The sequence below is a fragment of the Cetorhinus maximus genome, chromosome 2 (assembly GCF_964194155.1).
Source record: "Cetorhinus maximus chromosome 2, sCetMax3.hap1.1, whole genome shotgun sequence".
Taxonomy (NCBI): Eukaryota; Metazoa; Chordata; class Chondrichthyes; order Lamniformes; family Cetorhinidae; genus Cetorhinus; species Cetorhinus maximus.
The window spans coordinates 1,084,305-1,106,077 of NC_135880.1; the positions used below are offsets into that span (position 1 = coordinate 1,084,305).

A 21,773-nucleotide genomic window follows, 5' to 3' on the forward strand; every position below is an offset into this window, starting at 1 on the left:
CAGTAGACTGCTTCTCTGGAATCTTGGCTTTAAGTTCAGTTTGGGGCTTGCTATCTGCTCCTCTGCTCCAGTCTCTCCCTGGCAGCTGTTTTCAACTGAACTCAAGCTGCTTTTTTTTCTCCCGTGTGTGTGTGTGTGTGTGTGTGCGCCCTTCCTCTCTGGACCCCTGTTGCTAAGCAACAGCACAGTTTTTTTTCTACTCTTGTGTTTGCTTTAACTTCTTCAAGAAAGGCATAAAACTCATTGGAAATGCAGGTATGCGAACGGCTTTAGATCTGCTGCCTCCAACCACAAATGAAACTAGATCCCAGGGTTTCACCTTTTAACCCACAAATGGAGTAAAATATAAATTAAACTTAAATTTAAAGATATACCTTACCTTAACACACCCAAATACACATATAACATAAACTATCTCTACTTCCTCACAGTACTTAAAGTTGATAAGGTATTGGGACTGGATGGGATGCAGCCAAGGATATTGCAAGAAGTGAGAGTGGAAATTACAGAGATACTGGCCATAATTTTTCAGTATTCCTTAGAGTCGGGTGGTGCCAGAGGACTGGAGAATTGCAAACATTACACCCTTATTTAGAAACGGTTGTAAGGATAAGCCCCGCAACTATAGGCCAATCAAAGACCATAAGACATAGGAGCATAAGAAGTAGGCCATTTGGCCCATCGAGTCTGCTCCACCATTCAATGAGATCATGGCTGATCTGATAATCCTCAACTCCTTTCCTGCCTTTTCTCCATACCTCTCGATTCCTTTACTGATTAAAAATCTGTCCATCTCAGCCTTGAATATACTTAACTACCCAGCCTCTACAGCCCTTTGCGGTGAAGAATTCCACAGATTCACTACCCTCTGAGAGAAGAAATTCCTCCTCATCTCTGTCTTAAATGGGCACCCCCTTACTCTGAGATTATGCCCTCTGGTCCTGGACTCTCCCACAAGGGGAAACAACCTCTCAGCATTTACCCTGTCAAACTCCCTAAGAATTTTATATGTTTCAATAAGGTCGTCTTTCATTCTTCTAAACTCCAATGAGTACAGGCCCAACCTACTCAACCTCTCATAAGTAAATCCCTCCATACCTGGGATCAACCTAATGAACCTTCCCTGGACTGCCTCCAATGCCAGTCTACCTCCCCTTAGATAAGGGGACCAAAATTGTTTACAGTATTCTAGGTGTGGTCTAACGAGTGCCTTGTATAGTTTTAGCAAGACTTCCTTATTTTTATACTCCATTCCCTTTGAAATAAAGACCAACATTCGATTTGCTTTTCCAATAACTGCTGAACTTGCATGCTAACATTTTGTGATTTAACTTCTGTGGTGGCGAAATGTTCAGAACCAATAATTCGGGACAAAGTTATTCTGGTCAAATGCGGGTAAATTAAGAAAAACCAGCATGGACTTCTTAAGGGAAAAACGTGTTTAACTAACTTGCTGGGGCTTTTTGATGAGATAACAGAGGTGGTTGATGAGGGCAATGCTGTTGATGTGGTGTACATGGATTTTCCAAAAGGCATTTGATACAGTGCCACACAACAGACTTGAGAAAAGATACAGCTCATGGAATAAAAGGGAGAGTAGCAACATGGATATGGAATTTGTTGAGTGACAGAGTGGTGGCTAATGGATGTTTTTTGGGCTGGAGGAAGGTTGGTGTTCCCTAGGGGTCAGTGTTGGGACCCTTGTTTTTCCTGATATGTTAATGACCCAGACCTTGGTGTACAGGGAACAATTTCAAAGTTGGATGATTTAAAACTTGGAAGCGCTGTGGCAGACAAAGTTCAATGCAGAGAAATGAAAAGTGATTCATTTTGGTAGAAAGAACATGGAGAGAGAGTATGAAATACGGGGTACATCTCTTGTACAAGTCACTAGTTCAGTCTCAGCTGGAGTATTGCTCCCAGTCCTGGGTGCTGCACTTTAGGAAGGATATGGAGGCATTTGAAAGAGTGTGGAAAAGATTCAAGAGAATAGTACCAGGGATGAGGAACTTCAGTTATGAAGATGGCCTGGAGAAGTTAGGACTTTTTTTTCCCTGGAGAAGAGAAATGTAGAGCTATTCAAAATCATGAGGGTTTTGGACTGAGTAGATAGAGAGAAACTGTTCCCACCTTTGAAAGGATCGAGAATGAGAGGGTACAGATTTAAAGTAGCTAGTAAAAGAAGCAGTAGTGATATGAGGAAAAACTTTTTCTCGCAGCGAGTGGTTAGAGTCTGGTGGAGGCAGGTTCAATTGAAGTATTCAAAAGGGAATTGGACTGTTTTGTTTCTTTTATTCCTTTTTATTTATTCATGAGATGTGAGCGTTGCTAGCTTGGCCAGCATTTATTGTCCATCCCTCATTACCCTAGTTGTTATTTGAAAAGAATGAATGTGCAGGTTTACAGGGAGAAGGCAGGAGAATTGAGCTAGTTGAGTTGCTCATTCGGAGAGCCTATGCAGACATGATGGGCCTTCTTCTGCACCCTAACACCTGTATACATTTTTGTCTTGTTTGGTATTTGTGTGCTTTGCTTGCTGTGTACAGTGCATTTCTGATCATTCAATATTATGATTGTACATACAATCCCAAGTGAAACAAATGTGTTATTTTCATTAGATTTTGTTTTCTGTTCAGTGTAGCAACTTCGATAGTCTAACAAGTTGTAATTAATACAAAGTTTTAAACATTATTCAATCCTTATTTACAGTTGCCAAAAAGATGAGGAAAAGAGAAAAACAAAAGAAGAGGAAAGCATATGAACCTAAGCTGACTCCTGAAGGTAAATCTGCCACCTCAAACATTTTGGGCATGGAGTTTGCGTGCCTTGGGCTTTTAAAGTGCAGTCACAATGTTGCTGAATATTTAACTGCTGGGTTCCTGATTAGGGTCAGCCACCTAAAATTGAAAGCCTGATTCTCCCTTGCCACTGTTCACTGAGTGTGGTTTCTGTTAGAACTTCAGGTAGATGGAAGTAATGTATTCAATGTTTACATCACATTTAAATTTGAGTGACAGTTTTTTTTTGTTCTGGTGGCTCTGATTTCTAAACCGAACTGCACCCAGTATTTGCCTTCAATCTGATGAGGTCAGTTACTAAATCTGTTGGAATCTAGTCACATTGACTTGGTTTCCCACTATTGTCTATCAAGCTTTGAATTTGAGATTTTTGTAAGCCTTTGCGCTCTTCATCTTTTGTCGGATTGCTGATATTTCTCAATTTGAGAAGAGCTTCTTCTATTTCCCTTATGTTGCGTTTACTCCAAAAGGTTTCATTGGTTGTTGCATCTAAGGGTTTTTCTTTACAGCACTTGTTGATATTGAAGATAGTAATATAATTGCAAAGCTTTTTGAATGTTCCATTGCCTACAGAATAAAACTGAAACATTCTAATTTTCATCAGTTAGTATCATTTCTATAATCAATGGTCTATATAATTAGGGGCAATTGAAATTATGGTCAAGTAGTTAATATGTGTTTGACGCAGGGCAACACTAATAGGAATTTTACTGTTACTTGTAAAGGAAAGATTTTCAGGGAAGTGGGACTAATTGGAAAACTTTGAGGGTCAGCATAGAGATGGATTGAATGGCATCCTTCTGCTGTGTATGATTCTAGGAGGCATAGTGAATAATTGAGGCCCAAAAGAAGCTCTGAGGGATAGTGTTCAGATGGCAAACATATGGTAAATCAAATTAAAAGTCAGTAAATATGGAAGAAAAAAGGGGACACTTTGGGGAAAGCTGGGCAGTGTGGGTGAGCAGAGCTTTTGGGAGCTGTAGATTCACAAAACATTAAAAGCAGCATCTCAAATATGTAAGGCCATAAAAAGTGCTCAATTCTGAGTGGCAACAATTACAGAATCTGAAAGGCAAGATGTAGCATTTGTACAGTTCTGATACAGTGCATCCTGGGAACATTCCACAGCACTTCATAACCACTAGAATTCTTTGAAATTTAGCTAACTGTTGTAAGAAATGAGACAGCCAATTTGCATACAGCAGGGTTCTACAATGTTGTTATCAGATTATCTGTTTGTGGTGGTGATTGAGGGATAAAAGTTGACCAGGGCATTGCAAGAATTGCCCCTGCTCCTCTTCAAATAATGCTTGAGGATCTTTTATGTCAGCCTAAAGGAGCACATAGAACCTTGGTTTAATGTCTTATCTGAAAGATGGCACCTTTGACAACACAGTACTCCCTTTGTACCGCGCTGCTTTGTATTGCGATCTAGATTATGTTCAAGTCTCTGGAATAGAGCTAACCCATGACCTTCTGACTGAGGCAAGAGTGCTTTGGCAAACCCCTCAGAAAACCTTATCAAGACTATACCAAAGGACAGATGTTGAGACAGTGGCGAGGATACAACAAATACATTAGAATGTTACCTAGTATGAGGAAATTCAAATGCACAAAGGTGTGAAAAATTGCAGCTGATTTTATTCAAACAGATTAGGGGAAGGTGTTTTGATTGGTAATAGTAACCTGCCTAAGGGCAGCTTCTCTGCTCATTTCTCCATACCTTACCGTCTTGTGCTTTTCCTCTTCAGTTGCTAGTAGAAGCCTCCCGTTTTCGATTTCAAGTTGTCTATAACATTATAGTGCTCTTTTTCCCTCTTGGCCTACATCCCTCTAATCTTGCTTTAATCACGTCTTCAGCAAGTTCTCATGTCTTAATATGGCCCATCCAACCCTGTTGCCTATTCTTGATATTCTCTAACGATCCTTCTTCCTCCACCAGCCTGAGAACTTCTTCATTGCTCTTGTGTTCTCTCCAACTGGCCTGCTCCATTCTTATCCAGAATTACATTTCACAACTGCCGAGGGAAAAGAATTATCCAGACTGCAATTTGGAGAGTCTTGGTGCATGGAACTGAAACGTGGACCTTGAGAAAAGTGGACATCCAAAGTAGAAAGCTATGAAAAGTTTTGATTGAGGTGTTTAAGTTATGAAAAGATGGGCAAACGTGAAACTGATTTCTTGCAATGATCAAGGGCACCTGAATTGATGTGGCATGGATATAAAGGAAAGATATTTAGGTCTGAGCAGAAGAAACTCTTGCGCAGGCAAGTAGAATAAAAGGATATGGGAATACATTGATGCTGCTGTGATGTGGTTTATGATGAGCCGCTAGTCTGCTACAATTCCAAGGTCTCCCAACATCAGTTATATTGACATTTTTCATGGGCTTATGCTGTCCTTTTCTTTTCAAAAAGTGTAGTAATTTACGTTTGTCCATTTTTAATTTTATGTGCCACTAGATCACTGTTTTGCAGTCAGGTACTGTGCCAGTTTATAAGTTTTTATGTAAGGATGGGGTGGATGCCTTTATCATCTGTACTTGTGTATCATTAGTATAGCCTGACTTGATTAGACATAAGGACAAGGAGCAGGAGTAGGCCATTCAGCCCCTTGAGCCTGCTCTGCCATTTAGTAAGATCACGGCTGATCTGATAGTAACATCAAAACTGCATCCCACCTACTCCCAATATCCTATCACCCCCTTGCTTACCAAGAATCTATCCACCTCTGCCTTAAAAATATTCAAAGACCTGTTTCCTCCGCCTTTCCAAAGACTCACGGCCTATACAAGATAAGATCACATGGAGTTAGGGGTAATATATTAGCTTGGATAGAGGATTGGCTAACCAACAGAAAGCAGAGAGTCGGGATAAATGGGTCTTTTTCTGGATGGTAAGCTATAACTCATGGGGTGCCGCAGGGTTCGGTCCTTCGGCCCCAACTATTTACAATCTATATTGATGACTTAGATTCAGGGGTAGAAGGTACTATAGCTAAATTTGCAGATGACATCAGAGTAGGTGGGAAAATAAGTTGCAATGAAGAAATAAGAAATTTACAAATGGATATGGACAGGTTAGGTGAATGGGCCAAAATTTGGCAGATGGAGTTTAACGTGGATAAGTGTGAGGTTATCCGTTTTGGTCGGAAGGTGACTTATTATTTAAATGGAGAGAAACTTTGAATGCTTCGGTGCAGAGGGATCTGGGTGTCCTCGTGCATGAATCGCTGAAAGCTAGTATGCAGGTACAGCAGGTAATGGGGAAGGCAAATGGGATTTTGGCATTTATTGCTAAAGGAATAGAGTATAAAAATAGGGAAGTGCTCTTGCAACTGTTCAAGGCATTGGTGAGACCGCACCTGGAGTACTGTGCACAGTTTTGGTCCCCTTACTTGAGGAAGGATGTAGTTGCACTGGAGGCGGTTCAGAGGAGGTTCACTAGATTGATTCCAAAGATGCGGGGCTTGTCTTATGAGGGGAGATTGAGCAGTTTAGGCCTATACTCACTAGAGCTTAGAAGGATGAGAGGAGATCTAATTGAGGTATATAAGATGCTAAAAGGGGATAGACAAAGTAGATGTGGAGCGGATGTTTCCCCTTTTGGGGCATTCTAGAACGAGAGGCCATAGTTTTAGGATAAGGGATGGTCGATTTAAATCAGAGATACAGAGGAATTACTTTTCTCAAAGGGTTGTGAATCTGTGGAATTCACTACCTCAGAGTACAACGAATGCCAGGACGCTGAATAAATTTAAGGAGGAGATAGACAGATTTTTAATTAGTAATGGGTTGAAAGGGTAGGGGGAGAGGGCGGGAAATTGGAGTTGAGGCCAAAATGAAATCAGCCATGATCGTAATGAATGGCAGGGCAGGCTCGAAGGGCTGAATTGCCTATTCCTGCTCCTAGTCCTTATGTTCTGAGAGAAAACATTTCACTCATCTCAGTTTTAAATGGGCAACCCCTTATTTTTAAACCGTGACCCCTAGTTCTAACTTTTCCTACAAGAGGAAACATCCTCTCCACATCCACCCTGTTAAGACTTCTCAGGATCTTATGGTTCAATCAAGTCGCCTCTTACTCTTCTAAGCTCCAGTGGATACAAGCCTAGCCTGTCCAACCTTTCCTCATAAGACAACCTACCCAGTTCCAGTATTAGCCTGGTACACCTCTGAACTGCTTCCAATGCATTTACATCCTTTCTTAAATAAGGTAACCAATGCTGTACACAGTACACCAGATGTGTTCTCACTAGTGCTCTGTATAACTGAAGTAAAACCTCCCTACTTTTGTGATCATTTCCCCTTGCAATAAATGATAACACTCTGTTAGCTTTCCTAATTACTTGCTGTACCTGCATACTAGCCTTTTGCGATTCACTAAGAGACCCAGATCCCTCTGCATCTCAGAGCTCTGTGTAACCACTATCTAATTGCTCTATGCATTGCCACAACATTGTGTATAACCCTAAGTTTCCTCATTATGACATATATTTGTTACACAATTCCTCCACTGCTGCACTAGAAGTCCCTTTATGTAGATCATCCTGTAGACGACCTTCTTGCCATCAGTCCTGAATTTTGCCTTTTACAAATTTGAAGTTTTGCCCTTGTTTCACCGATGCTTATTGTGAAGTAACTTTCCACGTTTACCTTTTTGTATATGGTTTTCATGTGATGTCATGATCGAATCACCTTTCAGTTGCTGCCTTTCAAAGATGAAAAACCCAAGTTGTTCCAGTTTTTCCTCATTCTCAGGCACTTAGTAATCAGCATTGTGATTCTTCTCAGAATCACTTCCACATTTATATCATCATGGTGTCACGGTGAGCAGAATTGAAGAAAGTACTGAGTTTTAACCAAAACATTATACAGTTTAAACATGTCTTTCACCGTTTTTGCTGTACTGGTGACTACTTCACAATGGTAGGGCATGTTTACTATGATATCCTAAACCTCTTCACTTTATCCATTTCAACATAATTTATGAAGTGAGTGAATTTTTTGCCACTCCCTATGTGCAGATTTCCCATACTTGCCTATATTAAATTATATTTGCTTTTATTCCATCCATTGGTGTTTTTTCTCCAATACATTATGTAATTTCTGAGCTACTTCCTCAGCATCAATTGCCTCCTCCCTCCCCTAAGTTTGATATCTGCAAATGTAACCAGTTTTTCATTCAGATTCTAAACCCAGATCTATATTGCAATTTTGAACTTGCCGTGCAAATTGATATTGGGACCACGAAGCCTTTTCCTCCTTGCTGATGCAAGTCCTTGAGCACCTGGTTGTTTTATACCCTATATATAATTTCTTAGCCATTCTTATTCTGCTCTGAATTCCTATAGCTTTGACTTCATAAATAATCGTCCATATAGAGATAGCAAATGCTTTTTACTTAAATGCTTGGATTCTGTCTTGTTGGAGGTGGCCATTGTCTGGCACTAGTGTGGCACAAATGTTAGTTGCCGCTTAATCAGCCCAAGCCTGAATATTGTAAGTGTCTTGCTGCATATGGACATGGCTTCTTCAGCATCTGAGGAATCGCGAATGGTGCTGAACATTATTCAATCATCCGCGAACACCTGCACTTCTGATGGAGGGATGAAGCAGCTGAAGATGGTTGGACCTAGGATACTACCATGCGAAACTGAGAACTTGTTTGCTCTTTGTAGAGCAGTGCAGTCAGTCTCATTCTTCTGCTCTACCCCCGTGGCCCTGCAAATTTATTTTCCTCAAGTGCCTATCCAGCTTCCTTTAGAGCTCATTCATCATCTCCACTTCTGCCACCCTCGTGGGCAGGGAGTTCCAGGTCATTGCCACTTGCTATGCTAGGTTGTTGCTAAGAACTTTCTCTCATTCCCCACAACCACCTTGCATTTCTAGCACAAACCGGTTAATCTATGTCGACTGGCCCTTGTACCATCAGCTAATGGAAGCAGCTTATCTTTGTCTACCTTATCTAAACCTATCATAATCTTGTGCACCTTTGTAATATCCCCTCTCAGTTCCTTTGCTCCACAGTGTATAAGATTGATGGGCCTAAATAGTGGATAGAAAGGACCTATTTCAGTTAAGACGAGAGGTCAGTAACCAGGGAGCATAAGTTTAAAGGAATTGATGGAAGGACCGGAGAGAGTTGAGAACTTCAACCTGAGCATAATACAGGTCTAGAACATGCTGCCTGAAAGAGTGGTGGAGGCAGAAATGCTCATCACATTTATAAAAACAGTTGAGCTACTGTAACTAACAAGGCTATGGGTCAAGAGCTGGAAGCTAGGATTAGACTGGATAGGTTCTTCTGGTTCGTGTGGGCATGATGGGATGAATGGTTTCCTTAAGTGTTGTAAAGAGTTCTGTTTCTGTGAATGCACCTCAACACCCCGTTTGATCTAGCTGTTGCTTCATGGTATTGGTCATGTGCCTTTAGAGATAAACAAATCTCTCTCACTTTACCTCCTTTAATGCTTTCCTGAAGATTATATGTATGTTGAGCATTTGTTGTGCCCACGATCGTAACGGTGCACTTTTCCTCCAGATTTCCATATCTTGCAATCATGAGCCTAAGCTTTCAACACATGAAGATCTGCCTGAAGCAGAAGAGTATTTTCTAAAGTGTGAGAAATGGATGTTATTTTGAAAATATTTTTGGGAAATATTGTGTCATTGTGCGAAGAAGGCTGTGTGTGTGTATGATTTAATTAAGCTGGGTAGAGATTAATATGAGACAGGTTGTCTAGGGGGTTTAAAACATGAAAAGGATAAAGGTGTTAGGTTTGAGGTTCAAGTGAATAGGGTAGATCTAACATTTTTGGATAAGTTGAGAGTTTGTTTGAGTATCAAAGGGAAATCAGAGGTGACGAGAAACATTTTTACATCTTGCAGGAGTTCCATAGGTAAATAGAAGTGGGCATATTATACTTTATTGACCTGAAAGCAAAGACATGAAATATTTTATATTTGGAAGGATTTGAGTTTCAAAGAGGTGTGAGAACAATGAAACCTGAGATGAAAGGGGAAAATACATTTTAGAGTTATTTAGCGGTGAGCTATTGTTGTTGAGCTGGAGCTGTGAGCTATAGCTGGAGCTAAGTTGGGAACTGTTAGCTCTGGGCTGGGAGAAGATACAGGTTTGAATGAGCCATCCCGTCAAACCAGAAAAGTCTTCGGCTACAAAATCAGTTTTATTCTGAAGTTTGGATTTCCATAACATAGTGGGTGAGAGTTAAGAGGTCACGTGGTATGCCTCTATTAAAGCTACAGCAATTTGCCTTGGGTAATACTGGATTTTTATAGTTAAACATCTATAAGGGAGTGTTGTCTGGTAGATGTTTACTTATGGGTCTGACAAAGTAGTGTCTTTTTGAGGGGATGTTTTAAAAGACTAAATTTAACTATGTATCTGTAATCTTGTGTGCTTAAGTTTTCTTTTATTGTTAATAAAACTTTTACTTTTAATTTTTAAAATCCCAAGAGTGTTACTGGACTTTTTGCTGCTGAGATCAGTATACTATCTTCTCGTTTTCAGAATACAAATAAAGGGTGTGGCCTGTAAGCCAAGTTTCCCTCTAAGATTTGGTTTGCGCAGCAATTAACATCGGCCGTGGTCATAACAAACTTAGGGGCTCTTTGCGGAATTATTAAAATTCCTTGATTGGGTTGAAGTTTGTGAATCCAAGGGATACGAGGTACGAGAAGAATGCTGAGCTCAGGAGTTTTGTGATGAGGCTTTTTTAAGTGGTTAGACTATAAAATGGCTTTGGCAATTGTTACATTTTCCACTCCCAGAAAAGTTGTAACTGTGGAATATTTGAAACCTCTGACTAAAACTCAGATGAGAGAGTTAGCAGATGAAGTGCAGGTAGAGATAAAAGCAGAATTTTGTAAGGCTGATATGGTTAAAGTACTTGGCCAGGTACTTGGAGGAGTACTTGGAGGAAGAGATACCTGAAACTAGTGTGGCACAGCTGGAGGTAGTCAGACTTCAGTTGCAAATGGAGCAGCTTGATATAGAAAAAGACAAAGAAAGGCAAAAGCTTGAATTGGAAGAAAAGGAGGAAGAGAAATGAAAAACTTGAGTTAGGCAGAATAGAGAAGGAAAAAGAAAAGGATAGTTTAAAAGAAATAGAAATAAAAAGCTTCAATGGGAAAGAGAAAAGCAGGAAAAGGAAAAGATTACAAGGGATAGAAATGTGAAAGTTTGAACTTGAATGTCAGAGAGAGAAGTTAGCAATTGAAGAAAGAAAGAAGGAAAGAGAAAGAGAGCTAGAGAGAGAGAAATAACCCAGACAGTATGCGTTGTCTAGAGTGAAACATAGAATAAAGGAAGAAAGAATGAGTGATACGGATGATGACTTTGATCCCTTTGAGGAATTTGATTTAACTAAAACTGTTTGGTTAGTGTCTAAATTTACAGAGGATGGAGTTGAAAGATATTTCACCTCATTTGAAAAGATAGCTATGAAATTGAATTGGTCAAGAGCTGCTTGGACTATCATGTTACAGAGTGTTTTGTTAGGTATAGCAGTGAATGTGTATGCAAGCTTATCAGAGGAACAGTCTGCAGATTACGAGTAGCAAAGAAGGTAATATGAAATGCTTATGAGCTTGTCCCTGAAGCTTATCAGCTGAAGTTTAGAACTTTGAAGAAGAGACCTCAATAGACATTTGTGGAGTTTACAAGAGAAAAATAAACGATTTGGGATAAATGGCCCAGGGCATTAAAACCGGACAAGACTTTTGAAAATGAAAGAGAGGTTATGATTATGGAAGAATTTGGAAATAGCATTCCAGTAAACATCAAGACATATTTAGATGAAAGACAAAGCAAAAAGATCAGGGAAGCTGCAGTTTTAGCCGATACGTATGATATTTCACATAAACTGTTAACTGTAAGAAAAGGGTCACATGGAAATCAGCAAGGACATTGGAGATTTGGAAAACCCGGCGATGGTAAAAATTTTAGTAAGGATCAAGCTGAAGGACGGCAGTCCATTAAAGGTGGAAAGTAGAATTGAAGGGAGGAGACTGATGTTTATTTACCAATGTAATAAGGCTGGACATATGAGGCCAGATTGTTGGAGGTTAAATGGGAAACCAATTGCAGTGGTAGGCATTGAGAAAAGTTTTGGAAGTAAGAGTAATGTAGGCTCAGATCCAGAGACAAGAAAAAACAGCGGTTTTTGTACAGGTGGAAGAGGAAGAATCTAAAAGATGGGGGAGGGTGCTGAAATTCAGTTGTCTGGATCAATCTTTGAAAAGATTACTCAGGAGGAGAAGATTAAAAAGGATGCGGTTGAGGTGTTTAGTTCATTGGAGTTAGTGGAGTTGCAGCAGAAGGATCCAGACTTGAAGCAATTATACCAGACAGCTTATTCTCAAACAAGCAAAATACACTTGAGTGTTATTATATTAAGAACAATGTGTTAATGAGGAAATGGAGACTGCCTCATGTTCCGACAGATGAAAAGTGGGTGATAGTGCACCAAGTAGTGATACCATCTGGGTACTGGAATGAAATTTTGAGAGGGTTCATGAAATTCCAATGGCTGGATATTTGGGAATTAGGAAAACCAAGCAGTAATTAAACTTGTACCTTTAATTCCAATTCCAAGTGTAACAGGGATGCAAGTGATTGTGTAGGACCCCTCCCTAAGACTAAAAGTGGGAATCAGCACTTACTGACAATCCTTTATGTGTCCATGAGATTTCCAGAAGCAATACTTTTAAGGAAGCATAGAAACAGAAAATAGAGGCAGGAGTATGTAATTTGGCCCTTCGAGCCTGCTCCGCAATTCATCATGATCATGGCTGATCCTCTATCTCAATGCCATACTCTCACTCTCTCCCCCAATACCCCCTGGTGGCTTTAGAGATCAGATTTCTGTCCATTTCCACCTTAAATATATTCAGTGACTTGGCCTCCACAGCCCTCTGTGGTAGAGAATTCCACAGGTTCACCACCCTCTGAATGAAGAGGTTTCTGCTTATCTCAGTCCTGAATGGCCTACCCCACATCCTGAGGCTGTGACCCCTTGTTTAGACCACACCCCCCTCGCCCAGCCAGAGGAAACACAATTATCTGCAGACTGCATCCAGTCTGTCCAGCCAGCAGAATTTTATATGCTTCAGTGAGATCCCCTCTCATTCTTCTAGACTGCAGTGAATACAGGCCTAGTCAGCCCAATCTCTCATCATACGACAATCCTTCCAACCCAGGAATCAGTCTGGTGAAGCTTTGCTGCATTCCCTCTATGGCAAGTATATCCTTTCCTAGGTAAGGAGACCAAAACTGCACAGAGTACTCCAGGTGTGGTCCCACCAAGGCCCTGTACAGCTGCATTAAGACATACTTGCTTCTGCACTCAAGTCCTCTCGCAATGAAGGTCAACATACAATTTGCCTTCTTAACTGCTTGCTGCACCTGCATGCTTGCTTCCAGTGATTGGTGTACAAAGAAACCCAGGTCCCTTTGTACGTCAACAATTCCCAATCTATAACCATTTAAATACTCTGCCAGTCTGATTTTCCTACCAAAGTAGATAACTTCACAGTTATCCACGTTATACTGCATCTGCCATGTATTTGCCACCCACTCAACCTGTCTAAATCACCCTGAAGCCTCTTAACACCTTCCTCACCATTCTCATTCCCACCAAGTTTTGTGCCTTCAGCAAATTTGGAAATATTATGTTTGGTTCCCTCATCCAGACCTTTAATATATATATTGTGAATAGCTGGGGCCCAAGCACTGATCACTGTGGTACTCCACTAGTCACCGCCTGCCACTCTGAAAAAGACTCATTTATTCCTACTCTCTGTTTCCTGTCTACTAACCAATTCTCAATCCATGCCAATATATTATCCCCAATCCCACGTGCTTTAATTTTGCACACTAACCCCTTGTATGAGACTTTATCAAAAACTTTCTGAAAGTCCAAATACACCACATCCACTGGTTCTCCCTTATCTATTCTGCTAGCTGCATCCTCAAAGAACTCCAGTAGGTTTGTCAAACATGATTTCCCTTTCATAAATCCATGTTGACTTTGTCTAATCCTGTTAATGTTTTCTAAGTGTCCTGTTATCACATCTTTTATAATAGACTCTAGCATTTTTTTCTACTATTGATAGGCTAAACGGTCTGTAATTTACTGTTTTCTCCCTTTTTAAAATAGTGGGGTTACATTTTCACCCTCCAATCTGCTGGGACTGTTCCAGAATCTACAGAATTTTGGAAGATGACAAACCAATGCATCCACTATTTCCAAGGCCGCCACCTCTAGTAGCCTGCGATGGAGATTATCTGGCCCTGGGGATTTATTGGCTTTCAGTCCCACTAATTCCTCCAGCACTATTATTTTAGTAATACTAATTTCCTTCAATTCCTCCTCCGCACTAGACCCTTGGTTCCCTAGCATTTCTAGGAGGTTATTTGCCATATACCTTCGTAGTTTCCTTGTTTGGATTTAGGATCGTAGTTTCAGATGGGACGACCTCACTTTCCATCCTAATGAAAAATTCTATTATGTTATGGTCACTGTTCCCTAAAAGACCCCACACAACAAGATTATTAATTAACCCCTTCTCATTGCTCAATACCAAATCTAGGATAGCGTGTTCCCTAGTCGGCTTCTTGACACACTGGCCTAAAAAAACCATCTCATACATAGCAAAGGTGAATGTAGAGGAGTTAACCAAATTCTTTACAAGATATGGATTGCCAAAAGAAATACAGTTGGATCAAAGTTCAAATTTCATGTCACAGCTGTTTAAAGAAGCAATGAAGTGCCTAGGAATAAAGCAATTTAGGTCATCAGCTTATCACCCTGAATCACAAAGTGCCTTAGAAAAGTGGCATCAGACTTGATGAACTATGATTAGAGCATATAGTCAAGAATATCCATGTGATTGGGATTGAGGGATTCTATTGTTATTGAAGCTGTCCATGTCCAAATGCAGCAAGACCTGGACAATATCCAGGCTTGGGCTGACAAGTGGCAAGTAACATTTGTGCCACACATGCCAGGCAATGACCATCTCCAACAAGAGAGAATCCAACCATCGCCCCTTGAAGTTCAGTGGCATTACCATCACTGAATCCCCCACTATCAGCATCCTGGGGGGGGTTACCATTGATCTGAAACTGAACTGGACTAGATATATAAATACTGTGGCTACAAGAGCAGGTCAGAAGCTAGGAATCCTGTGGTGAGTAACTCACCTCCTACCTCCCCAAAGCCTGTCCACCATCTACAAGGCACAAGTCAGGAGTGTGATGGCATACTCTCCAATTGCTTGGATGAGTGCAGCTCCAATAACACTCAGGAAGCTTGGCACCACCCAGGACAAAGAAGCTCAATTCATTGGCACTACATCCACAAACATTCACTCCCTCCATCACTGACGCATAGTGGCAGCATTGTTTACCATCTACTTGATGCGCTGCGGAAACTCACCAATGCTCCTTAGGTAGCACCTTCCAAACCCACAACCACCGCTAACTAGAAGGAGAAGGGTGGTAGATACATGGGAATGCCACCACGTGGAAATTCCCCATCAAGCCACTTGCCACCCTGACTTGGAAATATATTGCTGTTCCTTCACTGTCGCTGGGTCTAAATCCCGGAACTCCCTTCCTAACAGCACTGTGAGTGTACCTACACCACATGGACTGTAGCAGTTCAAGAAGGCAGCTCACCACCGCCTTCTCAAGGGCAATTTGGGATGGGCAATAAATGCTGGCCCAGCCAGCGAAGCCCACATCCCATGAGTGAATTTTTTTTTTAAAAAGTGAGTCAACAGAGTTAATTCCTTTTGAATTAATTTATGGTCATGAAGTAAGAGGACTGCTTAAGTCAAAGTTCTAAAATAACTCTCCTGGATTATGTGACAAAATTCAGAGAGAACTTAAGGCGTGCGAACTAGCTCACAAACATTTAAAGATATCGCAACAAGTGATTAAGGTAAATGCAGATAAAAGGGCAAAGGCTCGTAGTTTTGTGGCTGGGGAAAGGTGTTAGTGTTGTTGCCGGTATCAGGCGAACCGTTGACAGCAAGGTTTGGTGGACTGCACCAGATCAAAAAGAGACTGAGTGAGGTAAACTACATAGTGAATACCCCAGATAGAAGAAAGAGTCAGCAAGCGTGCCATGTAAATATGCTTCAAAAAATTCTTTGACAGAGCGGATAAGCAGGAGGGAGGTACTGGTAGCTGTATGCGAAGAAAAGGTGGTAGAAAGCCAGGATTCTGAAATTGACCTTCCTTGGATTAAATTGAACAATGAGTAAGTGCTTCAAAGTCCAAATGAAATGTTAGATTATCTTCACAGTGTTGGAGTGCTTTGAAAGAGTTATTGCAGTCACACAAAGCAATTCGTGGAAATAAGCTGGGCAAAACAGATTGAGGTGTACATGATGTTCATGTGGGAAATTCAGGTTCAATATGGTGACATCTATATAGATTAAATCCAGTAAAATTAGCTTAAGTGCGAAAAGAAATTGAATTTATGCTTCAAAATGACATCATAGAGAGCCCAGTCACAGTAATTGGAGTTCACCCATTGTAATGATGCCAAAACTGGATGGATCACAAAGACTACGCAATGATTATCAGAAAGTGAACGCAGTAACAATAGTAGATTCATATCCTATTCCATGATTGGAGGATTGTATCAAGAAAGGAGGACAGTCAACATTTATCACAAAAATTGACTTGCTGCGAGGGTTTTGGCAAGTACCCTTATCGGAAAGGGCAAAAGAGATATCAGCTTTTTTGACACCGGATGATCTATATCAATGCATGTATGAAAAATGAACCAGCAGCATTTCAAGAGACTAACAAACAAAGTGATTGAGGGACTCAGTAATTGTGCTGTTTATATTGATGATTTAATAGTATTCAGTTAAAAGTGGCAGGAACATTTACAACATTTAAACAAACTGTTTGATTGACTGAAGGAAACCAATTTGGTTGTAAATTTGGCTAAAAGTGAATTTGAGAAAGTGCAAGCTACATATTTAGGACACATTGTTGGACATGGTCAAGTGGCCCCACGAGATGCAGAAGTAAAAGCTATTGTGGAATTCCCTGTGCCTACAGCAAAACAGGAAGTTTTGAGATTTCTAGGCATGAGTGGATTTTATCAGAAGCTCGTGCCAAATTTCAGCAGTGTAGTTGCTTCGCTGATTGGATTGTTCAAAAAGAGTAGAAAATTCCAATAGTGTCAGAATGCATTTGACAGCTTGAAAGCTGTGCTAACTACTAAGCCTGTTCTGTCAGCAACTGATTACACAAAGCAGTTTAAATTGGCTATTGATGCCAGTGATGTGGATGTTCGTGCTGTGTTGCTATAAGATGGTGAACTGGGAATCGAGAAGCCGGTAGGATATTTCTCACGGAAGTTGAATGTATATCAGAAGAAATATTCAGCCATAGAGAAAGAGATTTCAAGTTTGGTGTTAGCTTTGCAGCATTTTGAAGTGTATGTTGCAAACAATTCTTCAGAGACAGTTATATATACTAACCATAATCCTTTGAAGTTTCTGGAAAAGTTTCGGGACAAGATAGCAGACTTTCGGTGGAGTTTTTTTATTGCAGCTGTTCAATTTACTAATTATGCATGTGGCTGGATAAGAAAATTTAATTGTGGATGCATTGTCAAGAGTCTAGAATTCAAAAGATCTTGGATATAGGTAAATGGAGAATGGACTGGAATGAACTCTTTACAAAAGACTTGTATATATATTTTGATATTTAATGCATGTACACTATAGTATAATAGTTTTGTTTGTATAAATAAATGTAGTAAGGAATACGAAATGGGCTGAGAAAATGAAACTATTTTGTTGAAATTATAATGTTTATTTTTTGCCAATGAGGCTGGTGTGAGAAATAGATTTAAAAAAAAATATTTTTGGGAAATAGTGTGTGAAGAAGGCTGTGTGTTTCTATGTGTATATGATTTAATTAAGATGGACAGAGATTAATAGGATACAGGTTGTTTGTGGGGTTTAAAACATGAAAAGGACAGGGGCATTAGGTTTTGAGGAACAAGTGAATAGATTAGGTCTAACATTTGCATTTTTAATTAAGTTGAGAGTTTGTTTGAATATCAAAGGGAGGTCAGAGGTCTCAAGAAACATGTTTGCATCTTGCAGGAATCCCATAGGTAAAAAGATGTGGGGATATTATATTTTATTGACCTGACAGCAAAGACAACATAGAGACATGAAATATTTAATATTTGGAAGGATTTGAGTTTCAAAGAGGCATGAGAACAAGAGAACCTGAGATGAAAGGGGAAAAAGATATTTTAGAGTTAATGTAGCTGTGAGCTATAGTTGTTGAGTTGGAGCTGAGTTGGGAGCTGTTTGCTCTGAGCTGGGAAAATATGCAGGTTTGAATCAGCCAACCCATCAAGCCAGAAAAGTCTTAGGCTGCAAAAAGCAGTTTTATTCTGAAGTTTGGATTTCCACAGGAGAGTGGAAGAGGGTTAAGAGGCCATGTGGTATGCCTTTCTTAAAGCTACATAAGTTTGTCTTGGGTAATACTGGATTTTTATAGTTAAACATCTATAAAGGAGTACCAAAACAAAAACAAAATTACCTGGAAAAACTCAGCAGGTCTGGCAGCATCGGCGGAGAAGAATAAAGTTGACGTTTCGAGTCCTCATGACCCTTCAACAGAACTGAGTAAAATTAGGAGAGGGGTGAAGTATAAGCTGGTTTAAGATGGGGGGGCGGTGGTTGTTGCCTGGTAGGTGTTTACTTGTGTGTCTGACCAAGTAGGGAGTCTTTTTGGGGGAAGGTTTTGTAAGACTAAGTTTAACTGTATGCTTAAACTTTCTTTCACTCTTGTTAATAAAACTTTAATTTTTAAAATCCCAATATGGACATGGCCCGTAAGCCAAGTTTCTCTCTGGGGTTTGGTTTATACGGCAGTTAACGTTGGCTGTGGTTATAACAACAGACCTGACACCCGCAAAGAACTCAGTATCATCTGTAAATTTGCAGATTGTGCCACCAACACCTACACCTAGATCATTAATAAAGATGGTCGTGTGCAATGGTCCCAACATCGATGACTGATGACTTATTTTAAAAGTGTCTGGTATTAGGGCATGGGGCTTGAGTTTTATGGAGAGACTGCAGAAGCTGTTGGTGTTCTCCTTAAATCCAAGAAGTTTAAAGCATGTTATAAAATCATGCATGAATTTTATGGAGAAAAGTAACGGGGCTGATTCCAATAGCAGAAGCATTTACAACCAGTGGACACATATTTACGATAATTGGCAAAAGCCCAGAGGTGAGATGTGATCTGGAATGTGCCACCTGAAAGGGCAGTGGAAGCAGATTTAATCAAAGAGCTGGATTAAGTACTTGAAGGAAATAAAGCTACTGAGAAAGGGCAGGGAAGTGAGATTAATTCAGAGCTGACCCATCCATGGTGGACCGAGCAGCCTGTTTTTTGCGTATGATTCTATGATGCTGTTAATTTAACTGTGTAGTTTTTGACAACTGAAAGGGATAGAGGATATTTTGAACCAAATGCAGTATAATCTCTGTAACATATATCTGTTCCCAAATTACAGAAATGATGGACTCGTCAACATTCAAACGATTCACAGCAACAGTGGAAAATATCCTGGAAAACTTGGAGGATATGGATTTTACTACGTTAGGTAAGTGTTAACTTTCCATGATTAAGGTATTTCCACTTGTTGGCAAGTTGATAACTGGGGGCATACATTTTAACAGATGAATGATGAGAGAGGCTGGGCCTCTTTATGTACTGTGCGCCCTACCAAAAGGTGATATTAGTAGAATGAACAATAACTTTTAAAACATATGAGCTAGGAGCAGACGTGGGCCACTCAGCCGCTCAAGCCTGCTCCACCACTCAATGAGATCATGGCTGACCTGATTGTGACCTCAATACCACAGCCCTGATGACCTTTCACCCCTGGCTTATTAAGAATGTATTTACCTCTGCCTTAAAAATATTCAAAGACTCTGCTTCCACTGCCTTTTGAGGAAGAGCATTCCAAGAACTCATGACCCTCAGAGAAACAATTTCTCCCCATCTCAAGTTAAATGGGCAGTTACGCCTAGTTCTAGATTCTTCCACAAGAGGAAACATCCTCTACATCCATCCTGGCAAGAGCTCTCAGGATCTTATGTTTTCAGTCAAGTCGCCCCTTAGTCATCTAAACTCCAGCAGGTACAAGCCTAGCCTGACCAACCTTTCCCATAACACAAACTGCCTATTCCAGGTATTAGTCTGGTAAACCTTCTCTGAACTGCATCTAATGCCTTTACATCCTTCCTTAAATAAGGAGACTAATACTATACACTGTACTCCAGATGTGGCCTCACCAATGCCTTGTTTAACTGAAGCTTGATCTTCCTACTTTTGTATTCAATTCCCTTTGCAATAAGTGATGACATTCTATTAGCTTTCCTAATTACTTGCTGTACTTGCACACTAGCCTCTTGTGATTCATGTGCTAGGGCACTCAGATCCTCCTGCATCTCAGAGCTCTGCAATCTCTCACCATTTAGGTAATATGCTTCACTTTTATTCTTCCTGCCAAAATGGACAATTTCACATTTTCCCACATTATACTCCATTTGCTGGATTGTCACCCATTCACTTAGCCTGTTTATATCCCTTTGTCGCCTCCACATGTCCTCTTCAGAACTTAGTTTCCTACCTATGTTTGTATCATCAGCAAATTTAGCAACCATACCTTCGGTCCCTTCATCCAAATCATTTGTGTCAATTGTAAAACGAAGAGGCCCCAGCACTGAACCCTGTGGCACATGACTTGCTCAAAGATTGACGTGGAAGAAGAGGGTACTGGTTTGTTGGGTACCAGTATTAGAAAAAGTGGGTTCTGTACCGTTGGGACAGCCTACACATGAACCGTGCTGGGGCTGGTGTCCTTGTGAGCCATATGACTAGGGAAGTAAAGAGGGTTTTAAACTGAATATTGGGGACAAGGGATTAAATTTGAGAAGACGTGGTAAACCAAAGAGTAAAGAAAAGGCAAGAGAGAAAGGTATTAATGTGGGAAATGATAAACAGACTAACAGGAAGGGACAGAGAGTACAAATTTAAGAGTAAATCAAATAAAGCTAGATGCTACAAGAATAATAAAAGGACAAAACTAAAAGCTCTGTATCTAAATGCACGTAGCATTTGAAACAAAACCGATGAACTGAAAGCACAAATAGAAATAAATAAGTACGATCGTACGAAGGTAAGCATGCAGGTGTAGCAGGCGGTAAAGAAGGCAAATGGTATGTTGGCCTTCATAGCCAGAGGATTTGAGTACAGGAGCAGGGATGTCTTGCTGCAATTACACAGGGCCTTGGTGAGACCACACTTGGAATATTGTGTACAGTTTTGGTCTCCTTATCTGAGGAAGGATGTTCTTGCTATAGAGGGAGCACAACGAAGATTTACCCGACTGGTTCCTGGGATGGCGAGACTGACATATGAGGAGAGATTGAGTCGGTTAGGATTATATTCGCTGGAGTTCAGAAGAATGAGAGGGGATCTCATAGAAACCTATAAATTTCTAACATGACTAGACAGGGTAGATGCAGGAAGGATGATCCTGATGGTGGGGGAGTCCAGGGGTCAGTCTGAGGATATGGGGTAGATCATTTAGGACTGAGATGAGGAGAAATTTCTTCACCTAGAGAGTGGTGAGCCTGTGGAATTCGTTACCACAGAAAGTAGTTGAGACCAAAACATTGTATGCTTTTAGGGAGTTAGATATAGCTCTTGGGGCGAAAGGGATCAAAGGGTATTGGGAGAAAGCGGGAGCAGGCTATTGAGTTGGATGATCAGCCATGATCATAATGAATGTCGGAGCTGGCTCAAAGGGCCGAATGGCCTACTCCTACTCCTGCTCCTAGTTTCTGTTTCTTCAAAGAACTCCAATAAATTGGTTAAACATGA

General features: G+C 40.5%; 1 protein-coding gene across 8 annotated transcripts in view; it reads left to right on the plus strand.

Annotated features, from left to right (window-relative positions):
* The window catches only part of LOC144691642 (nipped-B-like protein), a 564,605-nt gene that overhangs the window by 269,809 nt on the left and 273,023 nt on the right, over window positions 1-21,773 (plus strand). For all 8 annotated transcript variants that reach the window (XM_078559979.1, XM_078559947.1, XM_078559954.1 and 5 more), the window contains 2 exons: window positions 2,710-2,781; window positions 19,396-19,485. In XM_078559979.1, the coding sequence (XP_078416105.1) occupies window positions 2,710-2,781; window positions 19,396-19,485 (162 nt within the window). The remainder of the gene's footprint in view (window positions 1-2,709; window positions 2,782-19,395; window positions 19,486-21,773) is intronic.